This window comes from Sus scrofa, chromosome 14 (genome assembly GCF_054392235.1).
Source record: "Sus scrofa isolate SSC_HxYL_T2T_F1_AM1 chromosome 14, Sscrofa_HxYL_maternal_Yorkshire_Landrace_v2.0, whole genome shotgun sequence".
NCBI classification, from domain to species: Eukaryota; Metazoa; Chordata; class Mammalia; order Artiodactyla; family Suidae; genus Sus; species Sus scrofa.
In genome coordinates, this window is record NC_139396.1 from 88,465,228 (window position 1) to 88,489,687 (window position 24,460).

The window sequence follows — 24,460 nt, forward strand, 5'->3', positions numbered from 1 at the left end:
TCTGTAGCATGTGGAAGTTTGTGGGCCAGGAATTGAACCTGCAGCTACCTGAGCTGCTGTAGTGACGATGCTGGATCCTTATCCCACTGTCCCACATGGAACTCCTCATCTTATCCTTTTTTAAAAAGAGAGACTTTTTAGTCTGTTGCTTTGTAAATAGTTATCTTGATTGAAGATGCTCTGAAATTGAAATTTGGTGAGGCAATTATAGAGCACATAAAACTTAGGTGCACTGTATTTTAATGACATTTTGGTAGGGTAGTATCATTAAAACATAATTATCGAAATGTGGCATTGTTTTATGCATGTTCCTTTAACAAAATTGGCCAATTAAGGATGATAATATGCTGACAAGCTAGGGAATATGAATCTAATAGAATAATACCCATCACTCGAACAATCTGACACCGGAGTTTAGAAACTTCTATTAAGTAGTTAAAGAAAGAGGTATTGTGCATTCTTGAAAAGGATGGAGAGTAATAAGAGGCTTAGTTACTGTCTTAAGCTAGATTTCAAATTCTAGTGCTGTTAAGGGCAAAAAGTAGTTGCCAGAAGTGACTGTCACTGTCTGCTGTTCGAAGATACAGGTCATCTATCACTGGCCACGTAACAGTGGCAAAGGACAAACAGGTGACAGGATTTTCAGATGGTGTAGCTCAACAGTGGGTGCTTCAACATGTTACACTTGTGTAAGGATCCAGAAGCAGTGAATGCAAGTAATTCTTAGGCCCAATTTTATAGTAAAAGTAACTTCTCAAGGACAGTCTGCCTTGTACGGTAAGTAGATAACTATTTTGAGGGGGCATGGATTTATATTTTAAAATCACTACAAAAGGCTTGCAGTAAAATAACGCCGATAGAGTATTTTTTTGCAAACCATTATCTAGTGCCATGGAGGACCATAATTGCCTGTTTGATTCAGACTGTCTTTGAGATTTTTTCTTAAGGCTAGTATACATCTAAGCTAGAAAGCTGGGTATTTTGATAGACCCACCAAATATATGGCAGAATAATGATCCTTCCCAAAAGGCGTAATTGGAGAGACAAGGCTGGAGAGAAATGAGTCTGGGGGTAATTCCTTTGGCACCCCATTAATGCTGTCATTGGCAGTGTCTGAGGGCATTTTTGATCTGAAGAGGCGATAACACTTTTCAAAAAGTTTTCTGTGGTCATGAGACTAATCCTGGAACCTGAAAGTCATTTCCAGCTTGACCACGCCACCACACTTTCCACAAAGCCACATCTCGTCTTGAGTTCCTGGCCCTGGTCAGGGTTCTGAAAGCAGCCGCAAATGTATAGTCTCCGAGTGGGCACTTGTTTGTAAGTATTTATTTTCCAGAGCCCACTCAGGAGTTGAGAGAAGCTATAGGCTGTTACAAAGGACGGAACAATGAGTCAAAACAACGCCTCCCCACTTTTACACTAATGCATTGGGGAAATCCCCAGAACGCTAGTGTTTGATTATGAATGGAGATTGCTTTGGGGCAAGAGGACTGGTGTTGAAAGGCTAGCAAAGAAAACTTGGGAGATCCTGGCTTGGTCAAAGAACTAAAATCCACTGGGTACTGTTGAAGTCCCACCCAGTAAATCTTTCATAAATAATTTCTGCAGCAAGAATATTGTTGAAAAGTATTTATTTACACTATAGTCATAAACCATTCTTTATCTGAACTTTAGTTAGTGGTTTTGTGTTAGAATAAATCATTTAGATTTCCACAACTATTAAAAGCTAATAACCAAACAAGTCAGCTCCAGTAAGTATTTACATTCCTATCTGCAATTCAACTACAAAGGTAACACTTTTAAGTCACAAAACAGAGCATACAAAAATATATTTTCTAAAAAAAAAAAATCCAAATATTAATAGGCAGAAATGTACAGCCATACTAAACCCAGGGAGTGATTTTTTTCATAGTAAGGCAACCCATTTACATGCAGACCTGTAACATTGTCTACATCACACAAGGCACCAAGGACACTTCCAACACAATTGCATGCATCCTAGTTTCAGAGAATATATGTACATCCCTCTTTAAATAAGTTAAGCTCTGACTCAATTCAAGAGATCATAAATGCTTTACTTTTTTTCCCAAAGGTTCAGAACTTGGAGAACAGTGCACATCAAAAATACACGAAATCTAAATGGATATACACTGAAAAAATAGTCTTTTACGTTTCTCAAACAACTCAAAAAGGAGCAGATATTGCTATGTCCCTCCCCTCACATTGCACTTCTGTTCTCTGAGTTTATAATACATATTGCTTAAAGGGTTGAGATGACTAGATAAGCTTTAATTCACTGTTCTAGGGCCACAGAATGCAGCATAAAGGCCATGCTTCACCCACTGTACAGCATCCCTCAAATCAGTCCCAAGCCATAAAGTGCATATCAGTTTTGCTTCTGTCTCTTTGCTGTCCCCACCTGAAGGGATCAGCATCTCCCAACCTACTGTAGAAAAAGTCTCATCAATGCTGTCATCCAGAGTCAAAAACCTATAACCAGTCAAAATAAGGGAGGGGGGGAGCAAAACTTTGTCAAACAACCCTTTAAAGTAGGGTCAGGCCTCAGCCCTCTAGGCCAAGGCCCTCCACCCAACCTCCTTTTGAGCCTCCCCATTACCTTGGGGTGACAGTCAACTCACCTAAGAGAGACTAAGGTGGGCTAAGTTTTAGGAAGGTCCTGCTTCTAAGTGGAAATGGGGGTTGGGGCAGTGCTAGGCTCCACCAAGGCCCTTTGCCCAACAAAACGAAGGAAGGGCAGGAATGGGTGGTAGTGTTTGTCGTGCAGCTCGAGTGGACAAAGGGCCTCTGGGGCCTCAAGGAGCTCCTGTGTCAGCCTGAGTCTCATTTCAAGGTGTCCGGGTCCGAGATGAGCAAGGGCCGAGGGACCCTCCACCAATAGTGCTGCTGTTGCTGCTGCACAGGGGCCCCCCAGGTTGTGCGCCACCAGTGCAGGAGGCGGTAGAGGCAGCCGGCACTGATGAGGATGGGGCACTGCTCTTGCGTTCCTTCTGTCTCAGGTGGATCTTGGTGTGGCGCTTCCTCTCATCACTCCGGGCAAACTTGCGGCCACAGTAATCACAAGCGAAGGGCTTCTCACCAGTGTGGGTGCGGATGTGGGTAGTAAGGTGATCGCTGCGGCTGAAGTTGCGCATGCAGATCCGACACTGGAAGGGCTTATGCCCTGTGTGGATTCGGATGTGCCTTGTGAGCTCATCTGAGCGGGAGAAGCGACGGTCACAGCCTTCTGCTGGGCAAGGGTAGGGCCTTTCATGCACTGGGGTCTTGCTAGGTCTGTTGGGGTACTTTCGAGGCCTCAGAATGGGCCGAAGTGGCAGATGATGTGGGTTATAGGCGGCAGCAGCAGCCGCTGCCGAGCTGCCAGGTAGCCGTGGTCCCTCGCTGCCTCCACTGGCCCCTGGCCCTGTGGTCCCAGCACTGGGCCCCCCCAGGGTAAAGTTTCGGATGGTGGAGAGTGGAGTGAGTGGAGGGGGGACTCGCAGGGAGTCCAGGGGGCAGGGGAAGGGCTTGCGGTCTGGGCCAGCTGTACCATGTAGGTCTCTCTGGCACTGCGATGGGAAAAATCCAGGATAGTCTGGGATCATGGGGAAGAGACCTGGGTCCGTGGCTGGCTTGGGGGACGGGTAGGATGGAGGTGGTGGGTAGGCCAGAGAGGAGGAGGTGGAGGTGGTGGCTGCTGAAAGGAACGCCGAGGGGTCCTGGTAGAGGTCTCCTGCACAGCCAGAATAAGGAGGAGGCGGCGGTGGAGAGTAGAGGTGGTCCAAGTCAGGCTGGGTCTGGGACATGGTGCACACACCCAAGGGTCCAGTGGCCAGTGGGTTGGGAGAAGCTGAGGTCACGTTGGATGAGGCCGTGGTGGATGCTGGGGAGGTGACCCCTTGCAGGATACCTGCACTCACAATGTTGATGATGCCTTCTGGGTAGCAGCTGGCACCAGGGTACTGGGGGTCAATGGAGAACTTGCCCATGTAAGTGAAGGTCTGGTTTCGGGGTGCAGAGACAGGAGCAAAGCTGCTGGGATATGGGAGATCCAAGGACCTCTTCTCTCCAGTCATGTCAATGTTGATCATGCCATCTGGGGAGGGGAAAGGAAGAAGGGAGGTGGAGCAATAAGAATTCAGCCAAGAATCCCTTCTCACCCTCCTCTCGTGAGTCCAACCCTAAGGCCCAGGATCCTAGCCCTTTAGAGCTGGGACAGTGTCCAACAGGTGAGGACATGGTGACCAAAAGACAGAGGCTAGCCCAAGATCCTACTGTGGCAGCCAGTGACAGTTTGGGACTCAAACTTCCCCCAGAAAAGCAAAATGAGCTACACCCAACCCCCACATACAGCCATCTGTGGCTCTAGTCCCCAGTAAAAACACCCAATAATAGCAACAACAATATTAAAATTTCCCCATCTGCCTGGAACTTCTCTCCCTCTCCTTTGCCTGGGGGTCCACGGCAGACATCACCCTGGAGACTGATCCCAGCCAGTGCTGCAAAGGTGTCAGCCGGAGAGGTGAAGCAAAGAAGGGGGTCAATGATTTCCCGGCTGCTCCCAGTTCCAGATGCCTGCCTTCCTTCCCTCCCTCTCCCGCTGCGCTTCAGCTGAAGGCTGCTGGAGGGAATCTGGCTCTGTGGTGGAAGTCTCTAGGTTTCTCTTCCCTCCCAACCTTTTCGGTCTTGCCCGACATCCGCGCGTCCTCGCCTCAGCCCAAAGACAGTGGCAGGCTTTGAGGAAGGCGCGGGGTCTGCGAGGGTTGCGGGAGACCACTTTCCACCGCACTGCCAAGGAAACTTGGGGCGCCGATGCCCTGCGGGCCTCCCTCCGCAGCCAGGGAGGCCGCTTCCCGCGGATGCCCTCCCTCCACCTCCTCCTTCCCGCCTCGCCAATCCCGTCTCAACTTCACTGGCGGCGCGCAGGTGGGGGCGCTCCTTCAGGCTGCAGGGGGAGTGAGTCGCGGGGTCCCCTTTGCCCAGGAGGGAGCGGCAGATGCTTTTCTCTGGCGCTTCGCCGCCGCTTGGCTCTCCAGACGCTCAGCTTTCCTCCAGAGCCCCAAACTTTCTCGTCACTTTGCCCCTACCCCGGGAGAGGGGAGGACGGCGTGCAGCCGGCAGAAAGGCCCACACAGGCGCCGAAGCCTGGCGGGGCACCTCTCCTACTTTCATCCCTGCGTCCCCCGGGAGCTGGGAGCACCACGGCTCACGCCCGCCCGCTCGCTGGCAACCTGGTGCATCTGCCCGCGCGCCCAGTTTTAACGCCCTTCCCCGCTCCCGCGGGCTCCTCCTGCACCCCCGTCCAATTCCTCAAAGTCAGTTCAGTCAACACCGTCCACCTCGTGCCCCAACCCTCTCCTCCAAGTTCAACACACGCACCAAAACCCACCAACTTCGAGCTGCTTGGGTCCAGGCCCGAGGAGGGGGCACGCGCTTACCTCCGGCCACTCCGTTCATCTGGTCAAAGGGGCTTCCCAGTTCGGCATTGGGAAAGATGGTCACCGACGTGGCGGCGAGGTCCTCCACCGGATAGATGTTGTCAGACAGCTGGTGCACAAAACCACTGAGAGTTACTGGGATTTTGTCTACGGCCTTGGCGGTCATCATTTGCTCCTCGCACAACCTGGAGACCCAACTCCCTGGCTACCTGGAGTGTCAGAGAAGCCGTTTTGGAGAGGGATTGGACTGAGCCTAGGCTGGTATCTCCTTTTGCCCTCCACACTTAAAGCAACTATCCCCCCTCAAAAAAAAAAAAAAATCAACAAAAATAAAACTAGCAAACAAGTTGCTGGGTTTTTTTAAAGAAGAAAAATGGCTATTTGCCACTGACTCTCTCCTGTGTTCCGGCTGGGAAGCCAGGAGTTGCTGGTGTAGTGTTATTATAACAGTCAGTGTGTCCCCCTCGCCGAGCTATTAATCAATTGCTGCTCTCTGGGTTAGACGGAAAGTGTTGCTCTAAGTATTTATGGGCAGGCCCTCAATGCCCGTGACGTCACTGCCCATATATGGACTGAGGAACAGGGCTGGGCCAGGCAGCTTTTGCCGTCACATGGCCAATTTGCATAGGGGCTCGGCTGCGCGGGCTCCTGCGGGCTCGCGACTCCCGGCTCGCAGCCCGGGAGGATCCGCAGGGGTCTGGGGAACACGGCCCAAGCCGAAGCCCGGGTCCAGAGCGCTGGGCAAGGCAGGGATGGGGTGCACCACCGGTCGGGCTCAGGTCATTGTGCGAGAACGAGCGGGTCCGGGCTGTGGCGCAGCCTCCCGGGCGGGGAGGAATTCCGGTTCTCCGGGACTTTCCAAAAAAGGCGAAGATCCGGTGCCGGCAGCTCCGCCTCCCCAGCCCTTGTTTGGGAGCCATTCCGGAAAATTAAACTTCGGAAAGAAACCGAGCGGAGCCGAGACACTACAGTCAAACCCCTACTCACTTTCTTGGCAGCTCAAAACCGCAAGCAAAAGGAGGCAGCGAAGAAAAAAAAAAAAAAAAAAAAGGCTGCATGCATTCACGGAAGCTGACTGCTTTTTTCTGAATTACTTGGTGGAAAGAAGTGGCTGGTGATAAGAGTGAATGCGGTATTGCTTTTTTGGAAAGTCTGTTCTATTTATACAGGAGCGAAAACGGAACAGGTTTGGGGTTGTTTGTTTGTTTAAGTATTTTGGGCACCTTGAGGCGGGGGGAGGGTAGACCCTAGGAGAAGCAAATAACTGCGGGGAGCTTCGAAAGAAATCCTCAACCGGCGACACCCCCCCTCCCTTTTTTTCTGCCCGCGCGCTCCCCGCCCCCCTTCAGCTGCTACGCGGACCGGGCGCCCTTCCCGGCTTGTCTGGGCGGTCTGCTGTGTGGGGGCGTCCAGATGGAGGCTTGGACACTCACCCTGCCCCGACACACACACACACACACAAACACACACACTTGTACACTCACACACGCTCCACTTCCGCCACACACAGTCCTGCCCCCGCCGCCTTCTTCACACATCCACTCGCACACCTTACGCTACACACCTCCCTACTGACAGCGCGCCCGTGCACCCGCCTCGCCAATGGAGTGTCCAGTCGGCAGAGTAGGCACCCGGGTTTGCTGGACAAGATGCCCTGCGGAGACACCCAGCCTCACCTTCAGTGCCTGTACCAGCTGTCACCGCAGTCTCCCTACCCCCCCCCCCCCGAAAGCCTACGCTCCGGAGGTGTGCTCTACCTGCACCTGAGCCCTACTCCAAAACACACACGTGAGGAATATTCTTCCTTTCCCTGTTCAACAGTTATTTTAGGGAGCCCAGCGAGGTCCAGAGTAGCAGCAAATGGTGACTCTAACGCCAGTTTCGAGTCGCCATCACCCTACACGCTTTCCCCTGTAAAATAAACTGACTTCGATGGGAACCTTTCTGCTTAGTTTCCAAAGCACCCAAAGCAATTTTTAAAAACTTTTCAGGGGTCCAGATAGCGACGGGTTCTGGCTGGCTGCACACACCACTCCCACCCCCAGGCGCATCCCGACCCACGCCGGGAGCGCTCCAGGTCTGGCCAGGGTCCCAAAGGAGGTTAGTCCCAGTTGCTCAAGCCTGGTGAGCAGCCGCCTGCCAGACCCTTTCCCGCCTCAAAGCAGCCAAGGCCTGGGATAGAGCGCCAGGCAACCTCTAGGTCCCGGCCCTGCCCTTCCCCACCGCCAGCCAGGATGGTCCTAGCCTCGTGGGGGCCTGGGAGGCCGAGAACCACGGCGCCACGCCGTGGAAGAAGCGAGGCGCTGCAGGCGGCTCCTCCAGCCGCTCACCTGCCGCGGCCGCCGCCGCTGCGAGCCCACTCCCTCCCGGTCCTGTGCGCCGAAGTCAGGACCGGGGCGGCGGTGAGCGGCATCTGCTCCTCCTCCCGAGTGTCGCTTCTCCCCCTTGCCCACAGCGAAATTGGTTCTCCCGGGGCCGGCCATCTTCCTGACTTCAAACGCACAGAGAAAATTTAGGAAAGTTTCTCGCTTGCACTGCGGGCTCTTTTCCAATTGGAAATAAAAATAAAAGGGGAAAGGAAGAAAATCGCAGGAAGATTAGCACCCTTGTTGGTACCCCACCCTCGGCAAAAACTTGAAAAGTCCCGTTACTAAAAAAAGAAAAGAAAGCTGCGCTCTTACCACGTGCGCCAGCCCGCTCCGCCTGCGCTCCGGCAGGTCCCGCGGCCCCCGTGATGACCACCGGCAAGACGACGCCTCGGAGGGTAGCCCGACTCGCATCTCCAGCCCTGAGTCCGAAAGAAGGGGGGTACCGAATTATGCAAATATGGGTTGTGTCAGCGGGGCTCGGGTTACGGCCCCCGGGCTTGGCCCCCGCCGGCCTCCGAGGTTAGGCACCCACCGGCAGCAAGGGCGGGCGCGGCAACTGGTTGCGCTTCGCTCCTCTCCACGCACGTGGGCGGACGAACTGGCGGGCGGGTGAGTCGCAGGGGCCGCCCCGTGGTGGGCGCTGCTGCCAACCCGGCTGGCGGCCACAGCGCGCCACCCCGAGGGGGAGCTCCTGGAGTGCTGGGCGAGCTGGGCGCTGAGGGCAGGACGCAGGCTGGGGGCGGCCCTGGAGAGAATAAGCCTTGAGGTCTTTGGCTGCTACACTTCCCGAAGGAGGCGGCCCATTGGGGGTCAGGTGGGGGATGGGACCCCAAAGAGGAGAGGCGGGCTTAATCGCCCAGTCTCAGAAGCACGTTCGAGTAAATGGGAGCGACTGACACTGGAATTATTCGCAGCTTTCCAACAACTCACACCTCCCTTAAGAGCTGCGCCACGTCGAGCCAGCCCTGCGCTGGGGATAGGTTGGGGGCAGGGGCGAGCAACAGCCGCAAGGAGGCTATGCGGGCTCTCTGGAAGGTGCCTGGGGCCAGTCTTGGGAGGCCTTCCTTGAACCTCCGCTAGAAACGGGTCAGTAGATACTTCCCATAATCTCTCTCTCTCTCCCTCCCTCTCTCTTTCTCTCTCTCTCTCTCTCTCTCTCTCTCTCTCTCTCTCTCCCCCTCCCCCTCTCCCTCTCCCTCTCCCTCTCCTTCTCTCCCCCCCTTCTCTTTGTTTCTCCCTCTTTTCCCCTAGATACTTCCCATAATCTCTCTCTCCCCCCTCCTCTTTGTCTCTCCCTCTCTCTCCCCTTTCTTCCTCTTTCCCTCCTTCTCTCCTTCCCTCCTTCCCTCCTTCCCTTTTAATAGTGATAATAGAACAAAGTCTGGGCATACTCATTTCCAGCCATCCATCCTGAGGATGAGTAATAAGTTCACAAAGCTAAAGTAACTTGGCTAAGGCATGCATGCAGCTGCTAAGTGGTGGCATTCGAACTTGCAACCATGTCTTCTGACTCCAAGCACAGTAATCCGGATGCTACGTCAGTCCTACAGGGAAGTCTAGTTCCAGAAAGGGAAGGGATTTTTGAGGACTGGGAGCCTGGCTCAACCCACTAGGGAAGAAACAGGTTATCCTTCACCAAGTTCATTTCTCTTCTTCGGCATTTCTGAAAAGAGGAAAGCTGAGGTCAGGCCTTTCAAAAGGAAGGGACCAGGACTGTCATGGACATAACCTCCTCTCCAGATGAAGGGAGAATTTGAATTCTTAGACCTTCTCAGCCTGTGTTAAGGATGGAGTGGACATACGTTTGGTACAAAGCCAGTATATTATAGGCCCTAAAATAAGAGAAGCCAAGCCCACAGTATTCTTCCTGGAGTGAAAAATAAGTAAGGGGAAAAAAACAAACAAACAAACAAACAAAAAAACGGTAGAGACAAATAAAAACCCCAAAGATGTTTACAGAGTAAGATACTGCACTGGAGAGGGGAGGAAGGGAGGAAGGGGGACTGTGGTGGTTAAATACAGAGATGTACATGGTCTCTCCTTTTAGGCACTTGAGCTTAATTCTGATCAAAAACTGAACAAATAAATGCCTTTCTTTAAAACAGAGTTGTGAAAATGCTCAAGTAAATGGAGTGCTCTAAGATGTAGCAGGGTTATTAAAAGAGTCGCAAATTGATGCCATATCCTGATCTGCTTTGTCCTGATTCCAAACTCAGAAAGTAAAAGAGGAAGGAAGCAGAGGAGCTCCTTAGTAGATTTGCCCTGTGGTGGGGGGAGGGGAGAGGGTTCAGGGTCCCCTCTCTGAGAGGTTTTCAGGGTTTTTCCTCACAATGTGGACTTAAGAATCGCAATCAGCCATGAGGCATGTCACAGATAATTTGTTAATATTTGCGTTTTGATTTATTAAGAAATATTTTTGAACATCATCATAGAGTATTCCTATTGTAATGTCATTTTCACTCACTTCCATTCTCACTGCCACTGGAGTGAGAAACAAAGAAAAGTCAGGATTGCCCTTAACTGTGGACACACATGAGGGTGTGGATCCGGAGCTCAAATGGCATAGGACATGTGAACCTCAGTGATAAACAGATTGATTGCCAACTCTGACATCCAGCCAAGCCTTTCTTAAAGGTGCCCCTGTGCGCTGAGAAAACTAATAAATGCCTCCCTACATTCAGCATCTCCCCACAAATCTGGTAATCCCAGAGGGTATAAACAAAACCCAGATTATGACAAAGTTGTTGTGAAGCCTGGGAGAAGCATTGATCAGTTCAATGTGTAACTGAAGTCATGTTTCTGTGCACAAATAATCTGGACAGGAGGAAGTCAGACCCTATGATCTTATTTTGTAGCAGTGACAGCACTAGCCTGAGCGGAGGGTCTCAGGTTGCCTTTGGGATGAACTATTGCTAAGTCAACAGATATTTCTTGAGCATCTGCTATGGGTCGAGATCTTTGCCAAACCTGGGATTACAGTGGTGCTTAAAACCTGGCCTCATTCTGTTGTAAACAATGACAATATTTGACCCCAATGAAGAAAAAGGACAGAGAATCCAGTTGAATCTAGGGGGTTGAAGAAGCCTTCAAGAACTTCTTAACTAAGCAAAATTCTGAAGGGTATGCCAGGATGGGGGGAAGGTCAGTGGATAGAGCATTCCAGAGAGAAAAAGCCAGTGTGAAAAGGCCCAGAAGCTAGGAAAAGCAAAGTGAACTTGTGGAATAAAGAAGGTTTACTGTGGGAGTTCCCTGGTGACCTAGTGGGTTAAGGATCCAGCATTGTCACTCCTGTGGTGAGGGTTCGCTCCCTGGCCAGGGAAATTCTGCATGCTGGGGGTGTGGCCAAAGAAAGAAAGAAAGTTCCCTGTGGGTGGAAACCTCCAGCCTGCCTTCCTTGCTTGGTGCACTGGAGGGTATAGCCAGTACAGTCAGCTTCCTTGGAAGCCCCTCCCCGCCTCCCACCCCTCAAGAGATTTTAACCCCACGACTCTCCCTTTTTCTCAGCCGTTATTTTTTCTAGCTAATGACAATGGCATTATAGTTTTTACATAGAGCTTTTTTTCTTTTTTTTTTTAACCGCTCAGCTTCTGCAAACGAATGAGAACATGCCAACAAGATTGCAGCAAGAAGAGAGATCATATACAGAAATGCTTATTGGCATCAGTATTCTGTTTCAGTGACAGTCTTAATGAAATAACATTTCTTAGTTGTCTATTTCTCAATACAGAAATGACAGACAATGTGAATCTTGTCCCATTGGAAATGAGTACAACGGAGAAGTACAGTCTTTTTAGTAGAAACACATCATGTCAAATCTACAGATCACTTTACCATTGCTGGCAAAGAATAAAAGGTAAATCAATGCATTATTTGTTACCAGTAAGACAGGGTACATGACAACCTGGGGTCTGGGTTAATAAGTGATAGTCAATCAGTCTGGTCATTAAGGCTCAAAGCAAAATCTCCATTCCAAATCATACCTTTTTAATGCCTTTAAATTTAACATCTTTCAGCTTATATATTTAATTGTACAAAAAATTAAGTTCGCTATAACTAAGAAATTCCTGGATTTTTTTTTAAGCACATGTCACTAGCCTATTTACATTATTAGATTATGGGAAGAAACACTTTTCTTTTCCCGAATAATGCCAGATATCCTATAGAAGCTTTGTTTTTACATTGAGAAGAGGACAGGGCAGATCAGTGCATCCAGTTGTTGGAGCAGTTTCGGGATTTGTTGCTGTTGTTGTTGTTGTTGTTTAGGGCTGCACCTGCGGTGTATTAAAGTTTCCAGGCTAGGGGTCAAATCAGAGCTGCAGCTGCCAGCCTATGCCACAGCCACAGCAACGCGGGATCCGCCTCGAGCTGCATCTGAAACCTACACCACAGCTCACAGCAATGCCAGTTCCTTAACCCGCTGAGGAGGCCAGAGATCGAACCCACATCCTCCTGGATACTAGAACGGTTCTTAACCCACTGAACCACAACAGGAACTCCCAGAGCAGTTGTTTTTCTGCATTTAAACCAGAAAAAAAAAAAAAAACATCTCATATTTCAACTGAATAATCTTTATAAGAGTCATCACCATATCTTGTGGTTAATATTAGGAGCTCTGGAGGCCTATATGGCATGGGTTCGAATCCTAGGTTCTGGGTTCAAATTCTAACTCTCACAGTGCCTGGCTGTGTATTCTTAATCAAGTTAGATCATTTCTCTGTGACTCAGTTTCCTCACCTATAAAGTGTACAGAATGATTATACATATTTCATGGGGTGTGTGAGGATTAAACTCAGTGACAGTTGTAAAGTACACAGCATACTGTTTGGTACATAGTACATATTCACTAATAGTTAGGTATTCAACTATTACTGTTATAGGACACCCACTTGCCAGATAGACATTGTACTATGTTTTTTCTAGGTTCATTGCTGTATTCCTCACAACCACCTTAAATCTGAGGCTGTTTATTCCTGTTTTATAGCCGAGGGAAATAAGGCTCAGAGAAGATATCCAAATTCATACTCATAGGAAGTGGCAGAGCCAGAACAGGAACTCTGTTCCCTCAGTTGCCAAAGCCCACATCTTTCAAGGATGTCATGTGAGGCAGAGGAACCTACAGCAGGTAAATAAAAAGCAGGTAAACCTAAGAGTAGGTATACCTCAAATATTGACATATGAGGTATTTGTGATATTTATTCTCTGAGTTTCCGCTTCCAGAATAATGATGCTAGTTTCCTGAGAGAAAGTCCAGGTTTAGGTTGTCAGCAGAAGAACTAACCCAGAAAGCAGCATTTATTTGCAGGTAACTTATAACAAGCTCTACCTTTGTGGAAAAAGTCGTCGAAACTTAGAAAGCCAAGTTCCAGAGTTCCTGTTGTGGCTAAGTGGTAATGAACACAACTAGTATCCATGAGGACATGGGTTCAATCCCTGGACCCACTCAGTGGGTTAAGGATCTGGCATTGCCATGAGCTGTGGTGTAGGTCACAGATGCGGCTCGGATCTGCTATTGCTGTGGCTCTGGTGTAGGCCTGCAGCTCCAGCTCCAGTTTGCCCCCTAGCCTGGGAACTTCCACATGCCATGGGTGCAGCCCTAAAAAGGCAAAAAAAAAAAAAAAAAAAAAAAGGTCAAATTCCACATTAGTAGTAATCAAATTGACGTAACATCTCCCTTCCACCCCCAATGATCAAAATGCCTAATGATAATACTGTTGCTTTTCCAAGGAAGTTTGGAAATGCAGAATAAAAATTTTAGATTTAGGAAGAGTAGGTTAGTGAGTGACTTGCAATTCTGGAGACATTGCTCAAAAAGAGCATTCTTAGCCTTGATGTAACCCACATAGAGCACTTGCCTTGTGCTGGTGTCTCATGTAGTCTCTATGCTGTTCCTTTTTCAGCTGTGTTGTAAATTCTCTGAAGACAGGGACATGGAACGGTGCCTCCCTGTCTGTCCTCCAGCAAGTAGGGTTCTGGATAGGAACCCAATAGACACTTCTGATCAGTAAGAGGGAATGAGGCCCTGACATCTGGGATTGTCATATGCTGTCTTGTCAGAGAACTCCTACGTAACTAATTCTACCCAGCCCACAGCATGTTATATCTAAGAGTTTTTCCAGGAGCTGTTGGGTTTTGGGGCAAGGTCATGGACTCCAGAAAACATCCTCTGAAGAGTCTGTCCTCGGATATGCCCTTTATTGGAGGTTACATCATGAAGTTTTGAGCGCCACTCTCTGATATCAGCCTAAGGAATGCCACTGACGGGACTCCAGCAGTGAGGACTACTTCAGAGACATCTACCCAGACCCCTGTCCAAGCCATCCCTTTCTTCCTGACTCTTCCCTTCCTCATACTGCTAGACACAGATGCAAGGTGTTGCAGAGAACTGGTGAATGGAAAGGACTCAGGGCAAGGTACTCCAAGACCCCCTTAGCCCTTGTGCCCCTCTCCCCTGACTGATGGTATTGTTTTTGGTTTGGTGGTTGATGGTGGGAGCTATGCTTGGGCTGGTGGTTGATGCTGGGAGTGTAGCCAGCTATGCTTGCCACACTCACACCACTCAAACCTTTGGTGGCAGCCTTGGGAGATGGGATTTCTTTCCCCATATCCGATGATATTTCTTAACTCTATGCCACAAAGATGTGGGAACATCAAGTCACCTTATGCCCACCCAGAATTTTAAATAGCCGCCAAATAGGCCACCAGGTGTTTTGAGTGAGAAAGGCGGTAGGGGCAGAGGGGAAGGCTTGTTGAAAGGGGAATGCCAGCAGCTGGTGCTCAGTGCAGCACTGTGTAGTGGGAAAAGCACTAGATTAGGAATTAGGCTCAATGGTGGTTCTCCATAATAACATTCTCAATGGTAATAATAATGGCTAATATTTTTTGAGCATTTAAGCATACTAAGCACTCTACTGACTATGGTCCCTTATCTATTAGTCTACCCACCACTCCATGAAACAGATATCATTTCTCTTTTCACTTTGTAGATGAAGAAACTGAATCACCAAAGCTCATGCCACTGAATCACCAAAGCACATGCTGATTGTGTGGAGGAGCCAAAAGGTGAACCCAAGCAGTCTGACCCCATCGCTTGTGCTCCTAGGACCTACCCTAGCCTGTGACCTAGACAAGCCACTTAAGCTCTCTGAACCTCTTCACACTGGGGCTGGGCATGCCTGCCTCAACTGCCTTTGGCCAGAAACTAGTGGTGACTCAGATGAAAAGAACTAAAAAAAAAAAAAAAATGTCCTGAAAAGCAGGACATCCGCGACACATCTCACTGTTGTATCCTGAAGTGACAACAATTGTTTGGAATGGGGGACCTTCAATAACAGAGGTGAATGTAGATTGGGATGGGATAGGAGGTGACATTTATGATTCCAGGTCAGGGATAAGCCATCACAGTGAACTTCTAACCTGTTTGCTTGCTGATCAGTCCTAAAGCCCTTCAAAGAGGCCTCTTTATCCGCCCTCATAGTGGAGGGTGGTCCAGATCTGTGGTCCTTTTCATCTGGAGGTGGGGTTGAAGTACGTGTCTACCATACCTTGGGGCCTTTGGAAAGAATCCTTGGCAGGTCTGCTTGTCCTGATGCTAATAACAGGCCTAGACACATGGTCATACTCCTGTTGGATCCTAATAATTAACTAGAATGCATGTTTCTGCTCAAGGATTGTTGTACCTGAGAGAATATTGTGGTTACAATGCAATCACCACTGGGTAGCAGAACAATTTCAATCAATGGGCTTGTAAGCACACAATCAGAGTCCCCCCACCCCACCTAGACACCTGGCAACTCCCAGCCTTTTAGAATTAGATTCCTTTTTAAAAATATGATTATTTAGTCAACAGCCCATGGAAATGTCAAAAAGAGGAAAATGAGAACAATTTAGATCCTTTCTTCTCTCTGTTTGGATTTTATGAAACAAGAGACACCAAAGACATGACCAGAGTAACCGTTTTAGCCCCTTCTTCTGTTACTCAGAAATCCTAGGGACAAAAGACACTTTAACAGGAGACCATTTTTTCCCTTGATTTTCCTGTATTTCAGGCTTGTCATAAAAACTCTCTCATATAATGGCAACTTGGGAAAATGGTATCTGGAATCCCAATATAAGATATTTTAGGTTAAAACTGTGTAGTTGCAATTGAGCCAGAGTGGGCTTGACTCCCTCTGCTCTATGCAAGTTCCTTGGGGTCTGGAAGCCACTGCTGTGATGTTGGAGCCAGCCCACAACTGCCCTAGCTGGCACTGAGGCTGGGGCTGGGGCTGGCTTAGGTGAACTAGAGAGCAAGTGAATGTGTAAGGATGAGCCTGACTTGCTTTCAAAGATCAGGACAAGCACATGGTATTGAGTTAATCCATTTAGTGAATATTTATTGAGTACCTAGTATATACTAAGTACTATGCTGTATGCTTGGAATGTATATCAGTGAACAACACTCTTTGTATTTATAGCTTACAGCCACAAAATTTTTGTGAATTCCAAGAACTAAAAAAAAAAAAAAAAAAAAAAAGGAAATCTCTTTAGCCAGAATCATGTTTAAGCCACGAACACTCAGGTACAAATCTCTCCTAAGTTCATTAGAGAAAAAATACCAAATTTGCTTTAGGAACACATTCTGGTGTTTAATATCTAGCAAGACATTCTTCAGAGATAGAAAACCCCTCGTTTTATTTTTTTGTCTTTTTAGGGCTGCACCTGCAGTATATAAAGTCCCCAGAGATCAAAAGGGAGCTGCAGCTGCTGGCCTACACCATAGCCATAGCAACACCAGGTCCAAGCTGTGACTTCACCCTACACCATAGCTCATGGCAATGCCAGATCCTTAACCCACTGAGTGGGGCTAGGGATAGAACCGGCATCCTCACGGATACTAGTCAGGTTCTTAACCCACTTAGCCACAATGGGAACTCCGAAAATACTCTTTTTATTCATTATTATTATTATTATTATTATTATTTTGTCTTTTTTAGGGCCGTACCTACAGCATATGGAGGTTTCCAGGCAAGGGGTCAAATTGGAGCTGTAGCCGCTGGCCTATACCACAACCACAGCAATGCCAGCTCCAAGCTGCATCTGTAACCTATACCACAGCTCACAGCAACACCGGATCCTTAACCCACTGAGCAAGGCCAGGGCTCAAACCTGCATCCTCATGGATGCAAGTCAGATTTGTTTCTGCTGTGCCACGACGGGAACTCCAACACTCTCTTTTATTATGCATTTTATTTTGTTGTCTCCTCAGGAGACATGAAAAAAGTTAATCATGATAGTGTGAGCAAGAACCAGGTGCAAGCTGGAATATAGCCCTCAATCTTTTCTGTCTCACATGGAAAAAAAAATCTGTTTCTGTAGCCTTTCCTTAAAATGTTTATCTTTTGATCCTGTCACCATCCACCTCAACTCCTTGATAAACTTCCAAATTTCTCACATTTCCCAGTGCCTGTAAAGCCTCAGAAGACATTTTATGGGCATTCACCCTTTCCAATCCCTTTCATGCACATTACTTCCTTTGGGCATAGAAATATAAGCCTGTGACAATGGCAAGGTCATGTTGACCTTTCCTACTGCCCACAGAAGCCCTGTGAGACCCAGCAGGGCCAAGTGACTGACCTGAGTTCACCCAGGGAGTAAGGAGGCAGAGTTGGCTTTCCTCACCGAGTCTCCTGGTGCTGATGTTGAGAGCTCTAATGCAAAGACTGAACGACTGGTTGGGAAGGCCCAAGCATGTGAATGCTTGTGAAATCCCTGAGACACTCTGATGGCTGGTGGCCAATTAACATTTAGGTCATGTGCCTGTTTCCTGGTGTGTGCTAACCCTATTCTGTACCTCCATGTCATTGTCTCCCTAATGGGTAAAGACTGGGAGCTAAGCAATGACAACAGCCTGATCTTAGTCTTCTAGGTAATGGAGGGCAATTTGGGGCCACCAGCCTTGGGTCCAGCCCCTGTAGTCCTCATTTGTCCCATTTCTGTGAGGTTGGCAACTGACTCGCTGATTACCACCCTCTGGCTTATCAGCCTGTGGTGCAATCGGAAGAGATTCTCATCTGTGTGCGGTGGCTTCAGTGTGGTTGGGTATATCCTACTGGGGTGACCAGCCTGACCAGGGGAGGAGACAGATTCACCAACTTTATCAACAGAAGCCCTTGATGGTTTCATTCCCCCGACCCCCACCCCAAACTTAGCTAACCTGTGTCATAGTCTGCTCAAAGATGATCACAATAGTATTTTTAGTTAACATCTTTTGTGTTTGTGGCTAATATTTGGGCCATTTTAACTTGTTTTTCCAATGGGTAACCCTGCCCTCCTCTTTCAGTCTTGCCCAGGTGGTTGTAAGAGGGTCATAAAAACAACTGAAAGAGGAGTTCCCATTGTGGCTCAGCGGAAATGAATCTGACTAGCATCCATGAGGAAGTAGGTTTGATCCCCAACCTTGCTCAATGGGTTAAGGTTCCGGCACTGCCATGAGCTGTGATGTAGGTCACAGACATGGCTCAGATCTGGCATTGCGGTCACTGTGGCGTAGGCCAACAGCTGCAGCTCTGATTTGACCCCTAGCCTGGGAACAATCCATATGCCGCTAGTTTGGCCCTAAAAAGACAAGACAAACAAAAACCAGAAAGAGCTGACTTGCAGACCCAGGAACTGGCCAGTGACTGTGCTTGTTCATCTTTGGATCTGGCTAATCAGAATCCTAGTCCTAGAATCTATAGCAAAACAATAACAACAACAAAGATAATGTCCTTTTACAAAGCGAAGTTTGATGATGAGCTGACTCTCTATTACAATTTTTAAAAAATTCATACTCCATACCACCCCCTTTAAGTCCTTACATGACCTGGCCTTGTTCTACCTTTATAATCACATCTTCCTCTTTCCCAAACACTCACCATGCTCACCTTGCTTCAACATCTCAGGCTCCTTCCCATCTCAGTCCATGCGCTCACTCCTCCCTTTGTCCAGAATTGTTCTTGCCCCCACCCTTTGATCATCCCAGGTCTAGTCCTTTAGGTGTAGACCAAGTGTTTGTGCCTCCCCCCGACCACCACCCACTCAAGTTCATGTGTTTGAAACCCAACTCTCAATGCGATCATATTAGGAGGTGTGGCCTTTGGGCAGGGCTTAGGTCATGAGGTCAAACCCTCACAAATGGAATTCGTTCTGTTATAAGAGAAACCCTAGAGAGCTCCCTTCCCCTTCTACCATGTGAGGACACAGTGAAAAGACAGCCATCTGTGAACTAGACCAGAAGTGGTCTAGGTGGGCTCTCAAGAGACACTCATCTGTTGAGATCAGAGGGCTCTCACTAGATCCCAATCTATTGGCACCTTGATGGGGGGCTTCCTAGCCTCTAGTAGTACTGTGAGGAAAAAAAATGTCTATTGTTTATCAACTACCATGGCATTCTGTTAAGGCTGCCCCAAAGGACATCTTACTCCCACCTCTGCACAAGCCTTCCCTTCCTGGCCTTGCCCGCTCTTCCCCAATCACCTTGTCCATGACCGTGCACTGTTCTTGGTTCTGAGCATACACAAGGGAAAGGATCACAGCTGTCTTGACCCTCACTGTATGTCCAGAACCAAGAACAGTGCTAGCACAGAGGAATGTGAAGCAAGTGCTTGCTGAATGAAAGGAAGGGATGAGCAATAATCAGCAAGTTTGGGGATTCACTGCCTTAGTATGATCCCTTTCCCTCCCAGCATGCCAGTTGCCTCATTTGTCAACAGAAGGTATTAGCCTATGTGACATTTAAGGGTCCATGTGGCTTTGTCATCTATTACTAACTGACCCTGAGGACCCATGTGGAGCCCACGGGCAGTAGCCTCAACATTACCCCAAAATGGACTGTGCCTTTCTGGGTAGGCAGAATCTCGAGTTATGATAAAGCAAATCAGGTTAGACCCATAGAAGAGAACGCCCTCTTTCTTTCTTTCTTTGTTTCTTTCTTTCTTTCTTTCTTTCTTCTTTTTTTTTTTTTGTCTTTTCTAGGGCCGCATCTGTGGCATATGGAGGTTCCCAGGCTAGGGGTCTAATCGGAGCTGTAGCTGCTGGCCTACACCACAGCCACAGCAACACCAGATACGAGCCGCGTCTGCGACCTACACCACAGCTCACGGCAACGCTGGATCCTCCACCCACTGAGTGAGGCCAGGGATCGAACCCACAATCTTATGGTTTATAGTCAGATTCGTTAACCACTGAGCCACGATGGGAACTTCAGAGAACTCTCTCTTTCTACAAAGAAAAAATTTAGGCTCTGATTTTACCTATGAAGAGGTCAGATAATTCTGATAGGAACTGGTTTTTTTCTTTGTTTGTATGTTTCTGTTTGTTTGTTTTTTTGTTTTTGTCTTTTTGACTTTTTCTAGGGCCACCCCCGCGGCATATGGAGGTTCCCAGGCTAGGGGTCTAATTGGAGCTGTAGCCACCAGCCTACACCAGAACCACAGCAACTTGGGGTCCAAGCCACGTCTTCGACCTACACCACAGCTCACAGCAATGCCTGATCTTTAACCCACTGAGCAAGGGTAGGGATCAAATCCGCAACCTCATGGCTCCTAGTTGTATTCTTTAACCACTGCACCATGATGGGAATTCCCTTTTTTTTTTTTTTTTTGGAACCATTCTCCATGAAATCTTTCTGATTGAATCCTGTTGCCTTGCTCATGCCAAGGCATTGGCAAATGGATGAAAGAAATCAATTTTCAGATATATATAGGAGTTATGCTTACAAGATAGACTTCACAGTGTTGCAACTACTGGGCTCTCTCTTTTTTTTTTTCTTTTATAAGTAACAGTGATTTATCCTTTTTTGACCTTCAGGTAAGACCTTAGGATTCCATTAACTCTTTCAAAAGGATGTTCTGCTTAAAATGATATGGAATATAATGGAAAGGAGACAGTTAATAAGAGGAAAAGAAATTATTTTTCTACCTAATTAGAGTACAGAAACTTAAGGCAACTTGTATTCTTTGGTCTAAGGCAGTTAAGGCTACATGTTGGTTCTGAATGAATACTGCTAAATTTCAGTAAGTAAATACCATTATTATCAACATTTGGCTTTAAATACACTAATGGGACTCCTGTAGAATTACTTTAATTTTAATGATGTATTTTAGTTTGGGCTATAAAAATGAAACTAGTTTATATAATTTTTAAAAAAATCAAACATAAGTTGATCGAAAGTAGGTTGGCTTATTTGGGTTGTTTTAAAACACTCACATGAATCAAAAAATGGATGTGCAAAGAAAGAAGTCAATTTTTTAGTCGTCGTTCCAAAATAATCAGAAATGCCAGGTGTGAATTATACCTGATGGTTTTACAAATATCGCATGTTGTAATTAGGGGCTAGGGCTGATAAAATAATACACTAAATATTTTTGAGACCTAGTGGATGCTAGGTCCTGTGCCAGAGATTACAGGGAATGAAAAATGAATTAGACATTATCTCTGTCTCTTGGAACCAGTGGTCCTGGAAAGAGGCAGGGCAAGTGCACAAAGAAAAAGAATGCAAGAAGATCAAGGTAAGTATTATCAGACATTCAAAATGTTCAAAAATGTTCGCTCTTGGGTCCCAGGAAGGGGAAGCAGTCACAGGTATGGCAGTGGGGATCAGATAAGGCAAAACACTCAAAGGTTTTCCAGACTTAGCCATGTTCTTCATAGCTCAGTACACCTCTCTAATACAGTGGCATGGCTGTGAGAGATGGCCAATAAATACTGACAGATCAATCAATTGACTGATTGATATTCAATAGAAGACAAAGGAAACATATTCCAAACATCTGCTATCACAGCCAATTGGTAGAATTAGTGGATCCTGGGCACTTACTTAAAGATGGATAAGAAGTTTAGCTAATGTAGTTGCAGACCTGTAAACACAAGTTCTGTATAGATTTGTCACCTTTAGTTTTCTGAGCAAAGATTATTGAGCCCAATCAAGAAAGGAGAAATATGCCTTTCTGCAGCCTACTCAGAAATAAAGGAGGCTGGAGTTCCTGCTGCAGTGCAACAGGATCGGTGGCATCTCTGGAGCAATGGGACAGACACAGGTTGGATCCCTGGCCCAGCACAGTGGATCTGGTGTTGAGGATCTGGTGTTGCTCCAGCTGTGGCTTGGATCTGAGCCCTGGCCCAGGAACTCCATATGCCACGGGGTGGCTGAAAAAGAAAAAAGAAAGAAAGAAATGACGGAGTCTGCGTTTAGCAGTGGCTAAACTTTCTTTTCCATCAAAATGCTCTGAGAATTACTTCACAGATAACCTGAACAAAAAGTGGTTATGTGACTCTGGAAGGCGAGAAGATGGGCCCTGAATTATACTGGCTTGGTTTTTATAAAGGAGATAGAAACAAAAGTTTAGCCTCAAGCGCAGAGCTGGCAGTCTAGAAGACACCCCAGGATATGCCAGGCCCCTACAGACAAGGTTTCCCATCCATCCCAAGCCCTGGTTCCCAGACTCTTGATAGGGCCGCCCCATCATCAGAGCAGCTTTGGTGTGCAGGCATAGTGCAGACTGCTCCCTGGGATCCATAGCCCCCTTTAGAAGCGAACCATGAGGAAATTTCAACCTGCGCATTTTAGTTTTTCACCTCTGCTTGACCCTCCATCCAGGACTCCAGATGGAATGGAAACCCAGAACTCACCTGAGCTGCCATTGCTGAGTTTGGAGAGCCAGGAGGAAGTCCATTTCATGGCAGGTGGTCCTTTGCATTAAGTGAGGAACCAGGAATCAGAAGTGTGGGGGACACGGTGACAGCACCCACCCTATCATGGCCTTGTACGTAGACTCTGCCTCAGTGAGCACCAGGGGAAGTTTAGCAAGGAGAGTCTCATGATAAGGCAGTTGACAGGAAAGAAAAAAGCTGTGTCTGGCTCTCAAAGTTTCCATTTGGAGTAAATTTTCAGAGTGGAAAATTGATTATTTAAACTTCATTTTTTTTTCTTAAAGAATAGACTTTTGTTGGTTCTGTCTCAGTGATTTTAATTAACTTTCAGAAGTCTATAGCAATAACTGTTACCTATGATGCTATTATAGAAAAATGTGATGGGCATAGATAAAATTAAATGTTAATTGGCATAATTACCTAGTTAATATTCTAAGATACGTTATCTACATTTTTCTGCTTTTACCTTATTGTACATTGTAGTTCAATATGAAGATTTAAAAAGGAACTTTCTCTTCATCTCCACTGAGTTATTTCTCACTTTGAGTTTGCTAGTTATTAGTCAGAGATGATAATAATAATTTTTCTTAAAGTGCAGGCTGTAACTGAGAATTTCCAAAATGCAGTGAGTCACCTCTGGAGCAGACAAGTCATTTATCCCCAAACCTCAGATTCAGACGTTGTGCCAGGAAGGGGATCCAGGATTCCCCATCCTTAACACCAAGCATCAGTACCATGACCTCCTCACCATGTGGCATGGCTGTCCTTGACTAGTCCACGTGAATTGCTGGGTCCCTTCAAGCAGGCCTCTGAGAAAGCTCTAATTTTCATGTCCCACCAACCAGTAGCTTCCATATTCATTACCTCAGCGTCACTCGACATGTGACCCCTCCAAACTTATGTCCTACTGCGAAATGGTGACAGACATTCATCAGCTACACTGGAAAATCTGCCCAGATTACTGTGTAGATAATGCCCAGTGTAAGGACTTGGATTATTAGGAGATCCAGTTTCTAGGAGTTCCCTGGTGGCCTAGCAGTTAATTATCTGGCATTGTCGCTGCTGTGGCAGGGATCGAATCCTCAGTCTGGGAACTTCCACATGCTGCAGGTTATGCACCGTCCCCCACCCCCAAAAGGAGATCTAGCTTTTAGAACCTATTCTGCCAAAAGCCTTTGAACTGCAGACTCTCAGTACAACTCAGTGCTAGGTCACTTAAACTTCAGTCATTTTTATTTTATTCTGCACTATTATTTACTTTGTACTTTTCTCTAAATGATTTATTTTAATAAATGAATATATTTTAAAAGAAACCTTTATAGGCATTCCTACTGTGGTGCAATGGTATCAGTGGCATCTCTGCAGCTCTGGGATGTAGATTTGATCCCAGAGCTGGCACAGTGGATTAACCTAAGCTGTGGCATAAGTCACAACTGTGGATCTGATCCATGGCCAAGGATCTATATGCCAAGGGGTGGCCAAGAAAGAAAAACAAAACAAAACAAAGCTTTATATTACTACTGCAGAAAAGAAATTTGTAGCTTTTGGTGTGATTTTTTTAAAAAAACCGTAAGAATAAATATATTGGGGTTTCCAACCAACACAGTGAAATGATTGTTGAAATTCAGTTTCTGGGTGTAAAAATGATTAAGTCTGGGGAACACTGGGTCACTGCTTAAAACCCAGGGCTGAGACAAGCTCTTCACTACCATTTTATGTAATGTGTACTTTTAAAAAAATTGCTGACCCACTTTCGGAGGTTAAGGAAATATGTAAAGACAGACACAGCCTAAAGACTAGGACTTTAACCAAGCTACCAGCTGGCTAGTGGATCTGACTCATGAATGAAATAGCAACAGGAAGAGAAAAAAATAACTGATTAGAAATCTTGGAAATGGGAGTTCCCTTGTGTGCAATTGGTTAAGAATCCAGCATTGTCACTGCAGTGGCTTGGGTCACTGTTGTGGCCCAGGTTCAATCCCTGGC

The 24,460-nt window shown here is 47.1% G+C and overlaps 2 protein-coding genes across 3 annotated transcripts in view; one reads left to right on the plus strand and one right to left on the minus strand.

Moving 5' to 3' along the window:
- The window catches only part of ZNF365 (zinc finger protein 365), an 831,894-nt gene that overhangs the window by 423,415 nt on the left and 384,019 nt on the right, over positions 1–24,460 (plus strand). The gene's annotated exons all lie outside the window — the stretch shown is intronic.
- On the minus strand, positions 1,618–17,501 carry EGR2 (early growth response 2). 2 transcript variants are annotated; one of them, XM_084992507.1, is made up of 5 exons: positions 17,420–17,501; positions 8,340–8,552; positions 8,120–8,226; positions 5,439–5,547; positions 1,618–4,096 (listed from the first exon to the last, which is right to left on the minus strand). In XM_084992507.1, the coding sequence occupies exons 3-5, from the start codon at positions 8,216–8,218 to the stop codon at positions 2,850–2,852; spliced, it is 1,455 nt and encodes a 484-aa protein (XP_084848633.1). In that variant the 5' UTR covers positions 8,219–8,226; positions 8,340–8,552; positions 17,420–17,501; the 3' UTR covers positions 1,618–2,849. The 2 variants fall into 2 exon arrangements, with proteins under 2 accessions (XP_084848633.1, NP_001090957.1); NM_001097488.1 differs by lacking the exons at positions 8,120–8,226; positions 8,340–8,552; positions 17,420–17,501 and having other exon boundaries at positions 2,850–4,096; positions 5,439–5,691.